Source organism: Meles meles, chromosome 1, assembly GCF_922984935.1.
Source record: "Meles meles chromosome 1, mMelMel3.1 paternal haplotype, whole genome shotgun sequence".
Taxonomy (NCBI): domain Eukaryota; kingdom Metazoa; phylum Chordata; class Mammalia; order Carnivora; family Mustelidae; genus Meles; species Meles meles.
The window spans coordinates 201,901,931-201,920,707 of record NC_060066.1 but is presented as its reverse complement, the minus strand read 5'-3'; the positions used below and the strand labels follow the sequence as shown (position 1 = coordinate 201,920,707).

At 36.4% G+C, this 18,777-nt stretch overlaps 1 protein-coding gene across 21 annotated transcripts in view; it reads right to left on the bottom strand.

The window, feature by feature from the left end:
• EIF4G3 (eukaryotic translation initiation factor 4 gamma 3) overlaps nt 1–18,777 on the bottom strand; it is a 362,972-nt gene that overhangs the window by 257,812 nt on the left and 86,383 nt on the right. For 20 of the 21 annotated variants that reach the window (XM_046002289.1, XM_046002331.1, XM_046002445.1 and 17 more), the window contains exon 2: nt 8,798–8,873. In XM_046002289.1, the coding sequence (XP_045858245.1) occupies nt 8,798–8,873 (76 nt within the window). Of the gene's footprint in view, nt 1–8,797; nt 8,875–10,062; nt 10,073–18,777 lie in introns of those variants that run through there. The other variant, XM_046002436.1, reaches the window with a different exon arrangement.

The window sequence follows — 18,777 nt, the reverse complement described above, 5'->3', positions numbered from 1 at the left end:
ACAGGGGATGTCTAGCCAGCTCAGTCAGAAGAGCACATGGCTCTTGATCTTGGAGTTCTGAGTTTGAGCCCCACATTGGGTGTACAGATTAAACAAAATTAAATAAACAAACAAAAAATAAATAAATTTTAAAAAACAATTTTAAAAAATAAAATGATTAAGATGGTAAATTTTATGATGAGCCTATTTTACCACAATTTTTTTCTAAAAACAGGAAATATCTAGGGGCGCCTGGGTGGCTCAATGGGTTAGGCCTCTGCCTTCAGCTCAGGTCATGATCTCAGGATCCTGGGATCGAGCCCCACATCGGGATCTCTGCACAGCGGGGAGCCTGCTTCCCCATCTCTCTCTCCCTCTGCCTACTTGTGATCCCTCTCTGTCAAATAAATAAAATCTTTATAAAGAAAAAAATCACATAGCTTTTATTTTAAATAAATAAAAAAGAAGAAATATCTACATGTGATTTTCATCTTTTATTTAAATTTCAAACAAAAAAACCTAGATTTCTAAATATGTTCATGTATCAGCAATGCTATTAGAGAAAAGTGACAACAATAATAATTGTAAAACTACAATCTTCTTACAATAAAATCCTTTTTGTCACAACAGACAGGAATATTTCATTTCTTTTGTATACGCCACAATGTAAAAATACTGAATGGGAAAAAGTATTAAAAGGCTTTTAAAAAGTCCCTAAACATTCCTAATTACTACATTTCTACAACTGAGAAACGGGTAATAATTAAACCTTTGCTAATTTTACAGACAAAATATGATATCATTTTACCAATGTTAAACATTCTTCCACAGCCACTTAAAACCTGCTAATTTTCTCCTTCGTGAACTGTGAAATAGCACTTTTAACCGATCAAGTTAGCAAACACAGTTGAAATGTGAACACCTGGGGTGTCTGGGTGGCTCAGTAGTTTAGGTGCCAAATTGATTTCAGCTCAGGTCATAACCTCAGGATAGTGAGATTTAGGCCCACAATGGGTCCGTGCTCAATGTAGAATCTGCTTGAGATTCTTTCTCCTTCTCCCCTGGCCCCTCCCCCTACTCATGCTCTAAATAAATAAAATATATATTTTTTTTTAAATGTGAACCCCTCAAAGTCCAGATACAATGAAATGGATACACTCCTATACTGTGTGGCAACATAACCTACCATTAACTGTATAATATCAAAAATATTAAGCATCTTTAAAGATACACATAAGTATCTATTATGTGTGTTATTTTAACAAACTAAGGTTACTTTTGAAAATCTTCACCTAAGGTAAAAATCCTATTTAAACAGAAGAAAATATGCACACATATGTGTATGTATCTTATTTATGCATATGTACATATCATAAAATTATTTAAAACAGAAAATAAAGGGAATCTTCAAGAAAAACACTAGTTTTTAAATTTATTCATTATGGAAATTATGGTTCACCCCATTGACACGAAACTTAAACTTACGTTTGTGCTTACAATGTTTGTAAGTGTCATGTAATAACATAGGAAATTATTTACAATACAATGTATTAAAAAATAAAAAAGAAAGCAGGGGCGCCTGGGTGGCTCAGTGGGTTAAGCCTCTGCCTTTGGCTCAGGTCATGATCTCAGGGTCCTGGGATCTTGCCCCCCATCGGGCTCTCTGCTCAGCAGGGAGCCTGCCTCCCTGTCTCTTTCTCTCTCTCTACCTGCCTCTCTGCCTACTTTTGATCTCTGTCAAATAAATAAATAAAACCTTTTAAAAATAAATTAAAAATAAAGAAAGCAACCAAATTGTATAATCATATGATTTTCATTATGTTTAACGAAAACCAAACTCTATCCTTAGAGAGAAAAAGAATATATAGAACATGTAATTGTGTCAGCCCTGTATTTTGAGCCTAAAGTTTATCTTCTCTAAAGATATTATAATAATAGTAATAATAATAATAGTGTTTACTTTTTCTCCCAGGAAGAAGCTACTGATAAACACAATATGGAAATATCTCAAAATAATTAACCTGGTAACTAAAGTCAAAAAACAACCAGCACCTACTGCATTATTCCTTTTCCTATTATAGCTTTTAATAAAGATCTACAAAATGAATCCATAATAAAAAAAAAGCAGACCAATGGTGGGGGAAGGTGGAAAGGAAAGATTAGAAAGACAAATGAAGAACTTAAGAATGATGCATGTTAATTTTGATTGTGGCAAAGATTTTCATGGGTATATACATATGTTAAAATTTCCCAAATTATACACTTTAAATAGTACACTTTAGATATATTTAAATTACTGGCACTATATATAATGTCTGTCAAATATACCCCAATAAAGCTGTTTTTAATAAAGTCTACAAAAACAAATCATCAGTTGAACTGGCATATTTACCACTGGGGGGAAAAATGGATTTTCATTCTGGGCTGCATTATAGGGCAATTAAGTGGATTTACATCTTGCTAGATACAGCTGTCTAAGGAGTATTGATCCACCCATGCTAAATTTTGTCCCTGTGCAGGTATCTCCACTGATACGTTGGCCTACTCAGTATTTATCAGTGGCTAGAAAAAAAACATAAAAGCATTATTTTCTAATTAGATATCACAGAACTACAGTATGACAGAATCAAGACTTTAAAAGTATAACCTGGCTAGAAAGGATAAATGTTACAGCATTAAGGAGTAATTTATTCAGATTAACTTATTTACAGGAATTTTGCAGAAACTGTTAATAACACAACTCTTCCAATCCACCAGAATATGTGTGATTGCTGCTTCTTGTAGTAAAGTCATTGTTCCAGAAAATTTTGCATTAAGTTTAGTTCTGCAATTTTATTAAAAATACTCGCTTAGGGACACCTAGATGGCTCAGTAAGTAAGTTAAGCAACCAACTCTTGACATCGGGTGGTGAGTTCAAGCCCCATGTTAGAATCTATGCTGGCGCAGAACCCACTTAAAAAAATAAATACTGGCTTAACAGTTATAAAATCTAATTTCTCTAAATAAAATATTAAGCCAAAAATATACAACATGGTAAAATCCCATAGTTTGTTCTTAAGAAGCATGCCAATTAGGAGAGTTATTAATAAATATACTTCAGGGATGCCTGGGTGGCTCAGTTGGTTGGACCACTGCCTTCGGCTCAGGTCATGATCCCGGAGTGCCGGGATCGAGTCCCGCATCGGGCTCCCAGCTCCACAGGGAGTCTGCTTCTCTCTCTGACCTTCTCGTTGTTCATGCTCTCTCTCACTGTCTCTCTCAAATAAATAAAATACTGAAAATAAATAAATAAATAAATATACTTCAAATCAGCTCATTCTTCTTCAGCTTTGCCATTTCCTCTCTACCATATAATATATATTTCTCTTACTAGAACTTAAAAACTATGGGCTTCATTCTTTTTTTGTTCATATAAACAATCACTCTCATGTAATTGTGGCTAATAAGGAATAATGACAAAAGTATCTCTCCCATTCCTGATAAATGTTCTACGGGTGCCTGGGTGGCTCAGAGGGTTAAGCCTCTGCCTTCGGCTCGGGTCGTGATCCCAGGGTCCTGGGATCGAACCCCACATCGGGCTCTCTGCTCAGCAGGGAGCCTGCCTCCCCCTCTCTCTCTGCCTGCCTCTCTGCCTACTTGTGATCCCTCTCTCTGTCAAATAAATAAATAAAATATTTTAAAAAGAGAGAGAGAGAAACTTCTAGAAATCGGGCTAAAATAAATAAATAAATGACAATCAGCCTAAAACAAGTAACATGACAGCATTATAAAAACTGAGTCCTGGGTCACCTGGGTGATGTAGTTGATTAAGCATCCAACTCCTGGTTTGGGCTCAGTTCATGATCTCAGGGTCCTGGGATTGAGCCCCATGTCAGGCTCCACACTCAGCATGGATCTCTCTCCCTCTCCCACCCCCCGCCATCCACCTCTCTCTCCAAAATAAATAAATCTTTAAAAAAAAAGTCTTCCTTTTGATGCTTTTTTGATTATCAGCAGATATTAGAAAACCTATCTAAAATGCTGACATGAAGACATAAAGCCTATATAATAGATCAAAAAAATAAAATCTTTGATTGTATAATTTTTAAGACTGGCCAGGATTCATTTTTGCCTTTCAAGGAATTCAACCAACTCAATTAAAGGAACATATGGGCACCATATGGTGAGACAGGAGGAGGTGAACTGAGGGTTAGCCTGTATTTTATGATAGAAATCATGCTAATGGACCTAGACACTAGAGAAATAGTAACAAGTAACATATCTTGGGGCTGAGAAGATGGGGGATTAAAAATGTCAAAGCAGGGCGCCTGGGTGGCTCAGTGGGTTAAAGCCTCTGCCTTCGGCTCAGGTCATGATCCCAGGGTCCTGGGATCGAGCCCCGCATCAGGCTCTCTGCTCAGCAGGGAGCCTGCTTCCCGCTCTGTGTCTGCCTGCCTCTCTGCCTATCTCTGTCTGTCAAATAAATAAATAAAATCTTAAAAAAAAAAAAAAGTCAAAGCACCTGGTCACAAACTCTCTTACTCATTCAGTTAAAGTACATAAGACTGTAAAAGAGAGGCAGAGACTTAAATTGCTAAGAATGGAAACAAGTGATCAAGAAAGTGAGGACTGCCATATTTTAAGGTAAGTTTTTATTGCCTAACATAAAATCTCTTGTCCTTCCAGAATAGGCATCACATATACTTGGTGCACCCACTTTTTTCATTGACTAAAGGACTATTAATATGGCAGTGGCTTCAAATACTAAAATGTCAAATTTGATCTAACCCAAAAACAAAATTCAAAACCTTTGTTTCAAAACATAACCTGTAAACTCTGTAGCAGGCATTGTGCTATCATTCACATGATTTGGATAACCTCCTCTCCAAATCACTAAGTTTACAAAGTCACATGTCTTCATTTATGAGGAATTTCAAAAACATGTCTACATTTTTAACTCAGTAGTTTCATTTTCTAGGACGTTATTCCATAAAAATAATCCACAATTCAGAAAAGGCTTTAAATTCAAATAAGTTATTTCTAATAGGTAATATTAGAAACAAGCTAATGTTGAACTTCTCCCCTAAATAATGTTTACATCTACTGATTTTTCTGAACAAAAACCCTGGTCCTCACCCCAGTGTTCATCTGCATGAAAAGTACCATGTTCATTCAGTTACTCAAGCTAAATCCCTAGCAACACCATTTACTCTTCTTTCATATCTCACATCCAAGCTACCGTGATATCCTTTTGAGTCTACTTTCAAAATACATACCAAATTCCACTACTCATCTCTTTTTCTGTACTGCCTTGGAGGAAGCCACAATCATCTTCTGCCTATTTTACTACAATCACCTTTTTTTTTAGATTTTTTTTAAAAGATTTTATTTATTTATTTGACAGAGAGAGAGAGAGAGACCACAAGTAGGCAGAGAGGCAGGCAGAGGAAGAGGGGGAAGCAGGCTCCCAGCAGAGCAGAGAGCTTGATGTGGGGTTCGATTCCAGGACCTTCTGATCATGACCTGAGCCAAAGGCAGAGGCCAGCCAGGCGCCCGTAGATTTTTTTAAATTAACATATAATCTTAGTATTATTTGTTTCAGGCGTACAGGTCTGTGATTCAGCAGTCTCACACAATGCATAGCACTCACCATAGCACATACTCTACCCAATGTCCATCACCCAGCATCCCCATCCCTCCCACCTGCCACCACTCCAGCAACCCTCCGTTTGTTTCCTGAGATTGTAAAAACGTAAGTTTTTTCTCCCTCTCTGGTTTTGTCTTGTTTCATTTTTCCCTCCATTTCCTTATGAACCTTGGTCTTCTTTCTCGAATTCCTCATATCAGTGAGATCATATGATAAATGTCTTTCTCTGATTGATTTATTTCGCTTAGCATAATACCCTCTAGTTCCATCCAAGTTGTTGCGAATGGCAAGATTTCAGGGTTTTTTCTGATGGCTGCGTAATAGACCATTGTATATATACCACATCTTCTTCAACCATTCATCTGTTGATGGACATCTAGATTCTTTCCACAGTTTGGCTGTTGTGGACATTGCTGCTATAAACATTGGGGTACAGGTGCCCCTTCGGATCACTACATTTGTATCTTTGGGGTAAATACCCAGTAGTGCAATTGCTAGGTCGTAGGGTAGTTTTATTTTCAACTTTTTTGAGGAACCTCCATGCTGTTTTCCAGAGTGGCTGCACCACCTTGCATTCTGACTCTAATAACCTCTTAACTCATCTTGCTTCCACTTCAGCACCACAGCACCTGCCCTTATCAGTCTACTCTCTGTAGAATAGCTACAGTGGCCTTTAAACAGAAACTCAGACCTACTGCTTTTAAGTTTCTAAAGGCTTTCCATCACATTTAGATTAAAATCCAAATTCTTACCATAGTAAATAATGCCCTACATAATATGATGCTCTCTGAATTCTACTTCTCTGAATTCTATCCCTACCCTCTCTCCACTCCAACCACACGAGTTTCCTTGCAGTTCTAAGACCACATTAAGCACACTGCTATCCCTAAGCCTTTGCACTACTATTTCTTTTACCAGAAATACGTTTTTCCTAGAAATCTACAAGGCCACTCCCTCACTTCTTAGCTTTCTACTTAAATGCCTTTAGACAGAATGTCCAGGATTGTCCAGTCATCCTCCATCCCTTTATACTACTCCATTTTCATCAAGACACTTATTCCTACCCACCACTATATTGCACATATATTTGTTTACTTTCCTTCTATCCCACAGAACAGTATAAACTCCATGAGTACAGTGGGTTTGGTTTGCTCACTACTACATCCACAATGCCAAACAGTGCCTGACACACATTAAAAGCTCAAGAAATATCTGTCAAATGTCCAGTGAATATTAAATTCTTATGACAAAATAGATAACCATTATTTACGACATGCTTCAAATAGCATAGGAAAAGCTAACACTATAACATAAACTGACCAAATAGAATAAAATATCTTATATAGAGCCTACAACACAGAAAAAAAGACAAAGGAAACTATACCAAAAAAAATGGTTATAGTAGTTACTTCTAGAAATCACTCAAGACTACTAGAAATTTTCATTTCCTTCTTATACTTCTCTCAATCTTGAAAACAGAAATCAAATGGCAAGAGCACACTTCTAATTAGAAAAAAAATGTATTTTATGAGTTATGCCAGACTCAGGGCGCCTGGGTGGCTCAGTGGGTTAAAGCCTCTGCCTTCGGCTCAGGTAGTGATCCCAGGGTCCTGGGATTGAGCCCCACATCGGGCTCTCTGCTCAGCAGGGAGCCTGCTTCCCTTCCTCTCTCTCTGTCTGCCTCTCTGCCTACCTGTGATCTCTGTCTGTCAAATAAATAAAATCTTAAAAAAAAAAAAAAGTTATGCCAGACAAATTTAAGGTGCCCTTAAGGTCAGTACTAACAAAACACAACACAACAAAACAAAACCCTTTGGCCTACAGAAAGCTTATGCCAGAAAAAAAACTAAAAACTGTTTTTCAATGTAAATTGAAGGTTCTCAATTACTAGGATGATCAGGCAATTTGTCACCTAAATGGAGTCCATCTGAAGAGTTGGGGGTTCAAATAATTTACAAGTGTTAACTGAACTATAACAGGTGTAAACTGAGACTTGTTTCAGGGAAACCATCCTACCTACTCATTCCTACACAATAAGGTTCTAAGTCTTCACAACTATCTTAAAACCTCCAAAACCCATCTACTACCTCACCTCTACTTCCACTACAGAACACTGCCACACAAAGCTGACTACTGACCACTCCATTAAGCATGTGTCTAAATTCTGACTTCCTAGAAGGCCTTGTGTTCCCTACTCTGCCTAGAGAAGTTCTATGCCTTCCACCTTAGTGCCATGTCCTCAATGAAGTGGCCTCTTCCTTTCCCATCTCTAACTAAAGGTTCTTAACTAACTCCTTTGCATCCCTAACTAAAGGTTCTTAACCTTGGGCTGATGAATGGTCTAATGAATATTTGCAAAATTCTGAAATTATATGTAAACACTGGGCATATGCTCTCTTTTAAGAATAAAGCATTGTGGCTAGGTTCAGATTCTAAAAGTAATTCATAACCCAAAAGGATAAGAATCATTGCTTTATCATACCATGTTAGATTACAATGACTTATTTACTCATCTTTCTCACCATTCTGAGTTTCTTTGAAGCACCCTATTTGGAAGATGAGGAATTATTGGTATGAAAAACTGAAACAATAAAAAGATATTTGACTCTTCCATTCTCCTTAAATTCCCTTAGGCTCACTGTGAGACACCTGAAATCTGCTTTTAATTTTATGACCTTCATCCTCTACCTTTTAAATGTCCCTTCATTTATGAATTTGAATTAATCATTTAACATAAAAAATTAAATTTCCCAGATTAAAACCAAAGTTCTCATTTCCAAACTTCTTTTGCATTTTTTTGTAATCAGAGAAGGGGAAAAAATGAAAAAACCTTTAAATATTAAAAAATTTTTTAAAAATTTTAGTATCAAAAAAGAAAATTAAAACTCAATGTCTTCAAGAGTCACAAGACAAGGCCAGAAGTTGATTTACAGAAAGATGAAAAAGGAAGAAAAAGACAACAGGTATATTAGCCAATGTATCTTAAGACAATGTTTGTTTCACTATTAAATTATGATGAAGGGGAAAAAAGCCTATTCACCCTTCTTATATTAAATACACCTAATTCAATTTCTGATTTTAATGAACCTTTGTCAAAAACCTTTCACATGACAATCAAACAAACATTGCTGTGATATCAAAGGCTCATGTGCCAGAAGTGAGGCTCCGCAATAGAGACCTCAGGTACTCACCGTGCTGTACACCGCCGAGACAGCAGGAGTGAAGATTCGGTCCTCGAGGGGCTGTTGCACAGGTCCTCTAGGAATTCTAGAAGAGTGAGTTAAGGATAAGAGAACTCAAAAATGCCTTGCTTTAGCATTAACAGAAAATTACCGTCACAAGGTTCTGTCAATGACCCAACTTTCGTCACTCAATTAGTAAGGTTACTCATTTACTTCTCTACAAAACTGGAAAACAAATATTTCAAATTTCTTAATGTAATCAGATCAATCTCTCCAAAAGTGATTCCCATGATAAACATTCCATGGCAACTCAAAACAAGTAAAACTGCACAAGCCTCCACACTTTAGGTCCAGATGAGACTCTACCACCTTTAGCTTCGAGAGAAAAAACTTAAAGTATAAGGAGGATATTCAGGAAGATACGTGGAAATTACTGACAAAGACACAGTCTGTTCTGCTAACTACACAGAAATGGCGAATATAATTGTCTCCTTATTTTTCTACTTAGCTGCTACTTTCCCCATATCCCCATTAAAAAAAAAAAAAAAAAAAAAAAGGCTCTCCAGCATAATACTTAAAATATTCCAGCATGTTGCCAGACAAAAGACTATCATTTTATTAAGTTTCAAAACCAAATGATGTAAGTTCCATCTACCTGGTAAAGTGATATTTTACCTCTTTAAGAATGACAACCAGAAAAAAAAAAAAAAAAAACACACAAAGACAACCAAAAGATTAACAGCAATTCTCTCCAGAGAGTAGGATTACATAACTGTATTGTATGTTTCTATAATAATTCAACCATACTTTTTTAAAAAATGACTACGAATATAATAAAACCAAAATGAAATAGAATGCTTCATTATACCTAACAGATACTTCATACTTGTATCATAATTCTTTCTAATGCAATGAAACATTGTGGAAGACAAAATGACAGTTGCAAATAATAACTCTACATGAATCACCACAAATTGAAGAAATCTGAATCATTAGAAGATAAATCCTTTATATGTAAGTAGCAACAGTTTACTGAGGTGGGAGAGGGAAAATAAAGCAAAAACCCTCAAAGCGGGCACCTGGGTGGCTCAGTGGTTTAAGCCGCTGCCTTCGGCTCAGGTCATGATCTCAGGGTCCCGGGATCGAGTCCCACATCGGGCTCTCTGCTCGGCAGGGAGCCTGCTTCCCTCTCACTCTCTCTGCCTGCCTCTCTGCCTACTTGTGATCTCTCTCTGTCAAATAAATAAAATTTAAAAAAAAAAAAAACCCTCAAAGCTGGGGCGCCTGGGTGGCTCAGTGTTTAACCCACTTAAACTTTAAAGCCTCTTCCTTCGGCTCAGGTCATAATTCTAGGGTCCTGGGATCGAGTCCCACATTGGGCTCTCTGCTCAGCAGGGAGCCTGCTTCCTCCTCTCTCTCTGCCTGCCTCTCTGCCTACTTGTAATCTCTGTCAAATAAAATAAAATCTTAAAAAAAAAAAACCCTCAACGCTTTAGTCATTCAAAATTAGTAACACTGGGGGTGCCTGGGTGGCTCAGTGGGTTAAAGCCTCTGCCTTCTGCTCAGGTCATGATCCTGGGGTCCTGGGATAGAGCCCCACATCAGGCTCTTCGCTCAGCAGGGAGCCTGCTTCCTCCTCTCTCTCTCTGCCTGCCTCTCTGCCTACTTGTGATCTGTCTGTCAAATAAATAAATAAAATCTTAAAAAAAAAATTAGTAACACTCTACCAGTCTCTAGACAATTCTTAAAACTAGCAACCTGAGACCACAGTTCAAGTTGTTGTCATAAATGCCTAGACACAAAGAACTGATTTAAAATGCTGTAAAATTTCAGCAAACAGTATTTGGAAAATAAAAAAAATAATAATAAAATAAAATGCTTCAAAAAATAACAAAGCTAAAGCATTTCATAAAGGAACTACTTCATCCAAATTATATATAAGTTTGCAACGTAGAAAACATAAGGCTAACAAGTTCCAGGACAAAAGCTCTTCATTATGAGTTTGTCAATTCTCTCAAAATGAAGATTACCCTTGGCTAAAATAAAACTTTCTTTGAATTACAGTACCGCATTGTGGTTACATGAATGGTGGAAAATATAAGACGATTTTTTCTTCTGCAAAGCCAACAGCTATTGCTTTTTCTAGCTAAGGCTAATTCTCACGCTATAAGAACTAGTTCTCAAATGAGAGTTCTCAGTACTCTGCCCCAAAGGTTGAGCCACACCATTTAAGATTACAAAGGAAGGCTAAGGTTCCTGATTTCTGTTAGTTATTTTATTAGCTAAAATATAATTACAAGATTTGTAAAGAGGCAATCATTTTTATGGTCAATAGTCCCAGTAACAAACATTCTTTCTCCTGGGCCATACATACAGAATGATGATTTTGTTTTTATTTTATTATCGGAAGCCACCAACAGAACACTGTGGATTGATAAACTGTTTCTTAAAAAGAAGTTCTGAGTAAAAATCACTTATTTTAAAACAAAAACAGTTCTGTGAAAACAGAGGTCAAGAGACCTGAATCTAAAGTAGCCTGCAAGCCTAACAAACTATGTTGTCTTCACTGAACCACTTTACAGTATCTCCTGTAAACTTAGGTTCAGCAGGAAGTAACTTGCCCAAGTTAACAAAGCTAAATGGTCAGGCCAGGTCTCCCTGAATTGTAAAGATCACACTCTTCTTTAATTAACTTAATTCATTAATTAATAAAATAGAGATCACTCTCTTCCTATTATATCAGTGTGTCCACAGACAGAACACTTCATTGCATAGTAAAAAACAGTATCACAACCTGGTCAAAATATTTCATCTCACAGAAGCCTCAATGAAGTTTCACCCCCAAAATTCCAGAAACTTCCAAATTCTTGGCTCAAACTGAATCATCTGCCCACAGCAAACAAATACCTAGTACTACAGACTGGGCAGGTAATGCATCAGACCAAGTGAATTTATTTTACAAAGCAATTTTCTCCTTTAATTCTTAGTGGTCATGATTGCTTATCTTCATAAATCCTATCTTCATAAATATGCTAAACTCACTGAACTATACACTTCAAAAGTGTGAGTGTTATGATATGTGAATAATAGCTCAATAAAAAATCAACTTTAGTAATTCACAAATAAGCTGTTTAGTACCATTTCTACTAAAAACAGCCTCTACAAATTAGTACGAAATAGGTACTTCTAGGCATTTTCTCCATAAATAAGTGAATTCAAAGAAATGACAGGCATATAAAGCTCTTTCACTACAACATATCTCAACCTAATTCTGCCTGCATTTTTTTTTTAAAGATTTATTTGAAAGCATGAGAGTGCATGAGCAGGGGGACCGGCAGAAGGAGCTGAGCAGGGAGCCCGAAGTGGGACTTGATCCCAAGACTCCAGGATCATGACATGAGCTGAAGGCAGTTGCTCAGCCAATTGAGCCACCCAGGTGCCCCTAATTCTGCTTGCATTAAGCTTATTACCAGCTTTCACCAACCTCTGTATCCTCAGCATAAATCACTGGATGTTCACTTTTTTACGCTTGGGCTCAAGGTAGGAACCAAATGGCTTCTCATAGTACCACTTAAAATTGTAATTCAATCAATGAGCAGTGTAATATGCATGTGCAATGCTCTAGAGCACGTTTTTATTTTTTAAATGTCATAACTGAAATACAGGATGCATACCCTATTGACACCTCTGTGGTTCAAATTGCTATAAATTATATCATTAGGAAATATAAGCAAAATCATTTTTAAAACTAGCTGGATGGTATGTAATAAGTGAATTAAGACTCTAAGTAGAAATAGAAAATGCAAAATATTTTTAATTCCCCACTTTCATTTTCTATACAAAATTAACAGATTTCAGAAATAAATAAAATTAGAAGATTAGAGAGTATTAAATATTAAAGGACAACAGACTCTAAATTGATTATTAAAGTACTTACTACATACTCTCCACATTAAATGTCAATTAGGCAGATAAAAAATTTTCAAAGACCAAATTTCATCAAAGAAGTTCAAAGACCTATGAGATGACATAATGACCTGCATGTTTCCTACTGATGTCAGGGAAAAAAGAAGGGACCAGTAACTTTTTAAGCACACCTGTGTACTGAAATTTCATGAATGATGACCTCTCATTAGGATGAAGCTTCTTGATCAATGGCAATCATATCTGACCCTGAGTTTGACCTATAATCAGGATTTCCTCAAAAGGCAGATTTTGAGAAATCAGAAAACAAGTAATCAAAGTCAACAGAAATCTCCCACCAGTACGCTGAAACACTAATGTTCCATTTCCCAGCTGAATGTTCCTAAACTTTGCCTGGTCCACTGTAAGAAAAGCTACTATCCTGGATCAATGCTCAGCGTAAGTAATATTCTTAAAGTGACAGCCTCAAGTTATTATTGCCTCATTGAAAAAGAAAGCAACAGTACAAATCCCATTGCACAAATTACTATAGAGAAGATACAGGCAACTGATTTCAGGAGATGAAAACAAATGATAAGGATCTTTTTCTGCATCATTTCTTATTTAAGCCTTATGGCAATATGGTAATGAGTCAATTTACACCTTCTCTTTTTTTGGATTTTACTTATTTAAATAATCTCTACACCCAACATGGGCTCGAACCTACAACCCCAAAATCAAGAGTCACATGTTCTGCCAACTGAGCCAGCCAGGAGCCCTGCTCCTTCTTTCAATATATGAAATCGAAAAAGGCATGATAATGAAAAAGGAAGAGAACTTGTATAAAATATAAGGATAAGGGCAGAATTTTTACACTATCCACTGCTTCACAAAGATATCATACATGGGGGTGCTGGGTGGCTCAGTCATTAAGCGTCTACCTGTCTTCGGCTCCGGTCATGATCCCAGGGTCCTGGGATCAAGTCTCACATCAGGGTCCTGTCTCAGCAGGAAGCTTGCTTCCCCCTTTGCCTGCTGCCGCCCCTACTTATGTTCACACTCTCTCTCGCTCTCTGACAAATAAAATCTTTTTAAAAAAATAAAAATTTTAAAAATTTTAAAAATAAAAACATTAATAATGCATGTCATTATGAAGGATGAAATAGGACTGAATTAATTTAAAGTTGTCAAGTATAGATCAAGTATGTAAAATGTCCCACAAAGTACAATATCCTGAATGATCCTATCCAGCAACTATAGAAATCTCATGGGTCACAACATTAGAACTCTGAGTGGACAAAAGCAAAACCGAAACTGCATTCCCAAACCTAAACACTATGACATAACTATTCCTGCTTTAACTCTGGAGACTGTAAGAAAATATATTTTTACAAAAAGATACCATTGTTCTAAGAAAACCAAAACTTTCTTCATTCTTCTGTATCTTTTCCCACTAAAACTGCAAGGGAAATAAAACTAGCCAATTTTATTCTTTATTTCAATTCAATTTAATGTTGGACTGTTAATTTACGTCCAAAATCCATTACTGCAATTCACATTTTTTCCACTGGTAGAAGGCTAACACAGTTGTTACATCCTATAACACCTCCAGCAGGGTCTACGGCAGCATCCCTTAATCAAACACATTAATATCTCTTCTGCAAAATATGTAAGTATTCAGACTTTGGGCTTTCTGTCCAGAGTTTTTGGCTAATTTACCAGGAAAAAAAAATGAGTTTTCTGAACCCTTTTTATTGGAAACTACAAAAAGCCTATACCTTCCTTCCCATCCTGTTTTTGCTCTAAAAGTCTCTGGAAATCACCACATAAATGTTAACTAGGAACCATTATACTGCGTTTTTTATAAATCTGGAAACATTGGTTTCAAAGTGCTCAGCCAGAAAATCCCCTGTTCTGGCTCTGGTTTTCTACCAACTCAGAACTCTGGATTTCTACTAACTCAGAAATTGATTTCCTAACAGTAACATTTAAGTATACCCAGAAACATATGCTGCTTAGATGGCTTTAAAAAAATACAAAAACAAAAACAACATTGCCAAGAAAATGGCTGCTTACCACGGTGTTAATACTTCTACTCAAGACAAAAATATAAACTTTCTATGAGGTAACGTGATAGACACATGAAAAAAAAGAAAAATATACTCACAATTCCAAACCTAGCTTTTAGTTCTCAAGTTTTTAATTCTAAGACAAATACTTTAAGTGTTATACTAACACCCACTTCAGATTAAAACATCGTCAATCCATGTGGCAAAGCAAAAGCAGAGGCAACAAAGGACCCCTCTTCCACTAAAAATGCCCATCTCAAAGAAACTTCATTAAGAAGGATAAAGTGCAATTAGCAATTCCATTTGTTTCCTACATCTGAATCACTCAAAAAGCCTTAGATATTAACCAAATAAAATATGCTGGTATACTAGATCTCTCTTGATATGGATCCAGATAATAACAAGTACGGAACACACATCTGACAGATTTTAAAAGCTATCCTCCAAAAAAAGAACTGAATGAGCTAGCCATGCACGTATGACAAAAGTCAACCTTCACTGGACATTCTACTGCTGGCTACAAGTTTTTAATAAAACTCTAAACTTTGGAAAATTTTCAAGGACTTGACATTTACCTGAACTGGTAGACCATTTTTAAAATGTAATATGAAGATGAGATCATAATTGCAATGTTCTGAAATTCCAGTAGTAGAACTTAGGCTTAAAAAGAACCATGACAAGTTAGGAAAGATGAAAAAGACCTGGAGATGGACGGTGGTTATGGGTGCACAGCAACATGAATGTACATAAGGTCACACTACTCTACATTTTTTTTTTAAAGATTTTATTTATTTATTTGACAGAGATCACAAGTAGGCAGAGAGGCAGGCAGAGAGAGAGACAGAGAGAGGAGGAAGCAGGCTCCCTGCCGAGCAGAGAGTCCCATGTGGGGCTTGATCCCAGGACCCTGGGACCATGACCTGAGCTGAGGGCAGAGGCCTTAATCCACTGAGCCACCCAGGCGCCCCACACCACTCTACATTTTAAAAGGTTAAAATAGGGCCGGGGAGGTGCCTGGTGGTCGGTAGAACATAAAACTCTTAGTCTTGAGGTCAAGAGCTTGAGCCCCATGTTAGGTGTCCAGATTACTAAAAAAAAACTTTAAAAATTTTAAAAGAAAAAAAAGAATTAAATATTAAATTTAAGAATAAAAAAAGAAATTTTAAAAAGGTTAAAATGGTAAATGTTAGGTTATATATGTTAACACAATTTTTAAAATAAATTTTTAAAATAAGAAATTAAAAAACCACTTGACTATCAAAGAGCTAAAGGAGATTTTCTTGATTCTTTAAGATCTGGCATTACCAAAAAAAAGATCTGACATTACCATTGTATACAAAATGTATGGGGATTCTATCAATGATTCTACCTCTTTCTGATTTTCTACCTTCTTTCTGGGGTCAAAGATATAAGAATCTTTCTTTTCATAGACATGGTGCAGTACCCTAGGATGATGCAGGCAATGGTGATCGTGTACCCCTGTATGCAATGCAATCATTTTCAGTCTGTATTCCTAAGAAAGAATGTACACAATCTCCCACATTCTCCCCACATGATAAATCTTCTATCTCTGTAGGTCCAGCTGTGGCTCACAAATCCAGACAGAAAGGAAGAAATGACTCATGAATTTGGGATATTGCTATATATTGTTCCTACATAAAAGAATATTATAGATTTGTTTTTAACGATAGGGAAAATGACATTTCTGGCTTTGAATAAACAAAAGGAAGGGAACATAGAAGAAACATCCAAACCTTAAAATACATGAACCTCAAGTCACTGTGACGTCAACAAAAGGACTGACAGACACATCAGTTGAAACAGACTAGAAAATTCAGAAACAGAGCCATAAAAACCTAGTTGAGTTTACTTTTCACAAAGATGTAAAGGCAATTAAATGAATAAACAATATACTTTTCAACAAATGGTGCTGAAATAATTAAAAAACCATATACAAAACAATGAATCTCTTTGTCATATACCTTACCCCTTAAACAAACACTCAAAACATACCACAGACACACTGCAAAATTTTAAATACTAAAACTTCCTGAAAAACCTATAGAAAGAAATAGATGCAACTGGACTAAGCCAAGAGTTCTTAGATGTGATATTAAAAGCATGCTCTTTAAAAGGAGAAAAAAAATTGATTAACTGGGTATCTCAAAATTAAAATTTTCTACTCTATGGAAGATACTGTTATGAAAAGATAGAATGGAGAAAATACCTGCAAAATCTCAGATCTTATTAAAAGACTTGTATTTAGATTATAGAAAGAACTCTCAAAACTCAATAGTAAGACTACTTTTTTTCAAAATGTGCAAAAGATTTGAAAAAATGCCACCTCACCAAAACAGATGTGCAGATGACAGACAAAAACATGAAAAGAAAAGATGCTAAGCATCATTTGTCAATAAGGAGTGTAAACTAAAACAACAGTGAACCATCACTACACCTATTAGGTCTACAAAATGACAATACCAAATGCCGAAGATGAGGAATAACTGGAAATCTCACACTTCGCTGTTGGCACAGTACAAAATGGTACAGCCACTTGGGAAAACAGTTTGGCAGTTCTTACACAGTTAAGCATAAATTTGGATGTACGACCCAGCAATCCCACTTGTATACACTTCCCAAGAGAAATGAAAATGTATACTCACCCAAATGCTTACGCACAAAGGTTTATAGCATCTTTATCCATAACGGCCAAAAAGGGCAAAGAGCACAATTATCTTCAACTGGTAAATAGTTAAAATATGGCACACCCATATAATGGAATACCCCAAACCACTGAAAAGGAATGAATTACTGATAGAACAACGTGAATGTTTACCAAATGCTAATTAAGTGAAAGGCTTTGAGTCCATTTATACAACATTCTGGGAAAGGCAAAACTACAAGAATGAAATAAAGCTCACTGACTGCCAGAAGCCAGGGCATGAGAAAAGGTTATCTGCAATGCCAGCGCACTAAAAGACTATAATTGGGTGATGAAACTTTTCTGTATCTTCAGTGAAGCGGGGTTACAAAACTCCACATTTGTCAGAATTCACTGAACTATATACCTACAATAAATGAAAACTGAGTTTCCCCAAAGGTTAAGCAACAGAGTCACCACGTGCCTCAGCAATTTCACCCCTGGTTATATATCCCAAAGAAATAAAAACATATATCCACACAAAACTTGTTATGAATCTTCATATTAGCATTATTCACAATAGCCAAGGGGTGGAATCAACCTAAATGTCCATTAACTAAAGAACAGATAAGCCAAATGTGGTATACCCATACAACGGAATTTTATCTGCCAATAAAAGGGGATGGAAGACCCGACACCTGCTACAACATGGATGAACCTTAAAAACATAATGTTAAGCGAAAGAAGACAGTCACAAGGGACTACATATTGTAGTCCTCTTAAATGAACTACCCAAATTAGACAAATCTAGAGACAAAACATATAAACAATCAATTAGTGGTTGCTTAGGGCTGGGGGGATTGATAAAAACAGGGGAAGGAAGAATGACGGCTATAGGGTATATACTTCTTTCTGAGGTAATCTGAAAGTTTAAAACTTTGGTGACGGCTGCAAAGTCTGTAAATATACTAAAAAACCACTGAATTGTTCATTTCATTGTTTTGGGGGGTTTTCTGTATCTGTATGGTTTTATTGAAGTCTTCCCTCTATGTTCATCTTTCATAATGGTAGAAAGAGCAAATCACTTCACAGCAAAATGCAACCACACGGAATTCAAAAATGGATACAGACGTTCCTATCTGAGTCCAGCATCTTCCTCCTGAACTGTACATTCTAAATGAATGAATTTTGTAGTATATAAACTATCTCTCAATAAAGCTGTTACCCAAAAAATGAGTATTATTACATGTAATTTTAAAATAAAATTTTTTAAATAAAATAACTGAGCCACCTGGGTGGCTCAGTCAGTTGAGCATCTGCCTTCAGCTCAGATAATGATCCCGGGGTACTGAGATCAAGCCCCACAGAGGGAGCAG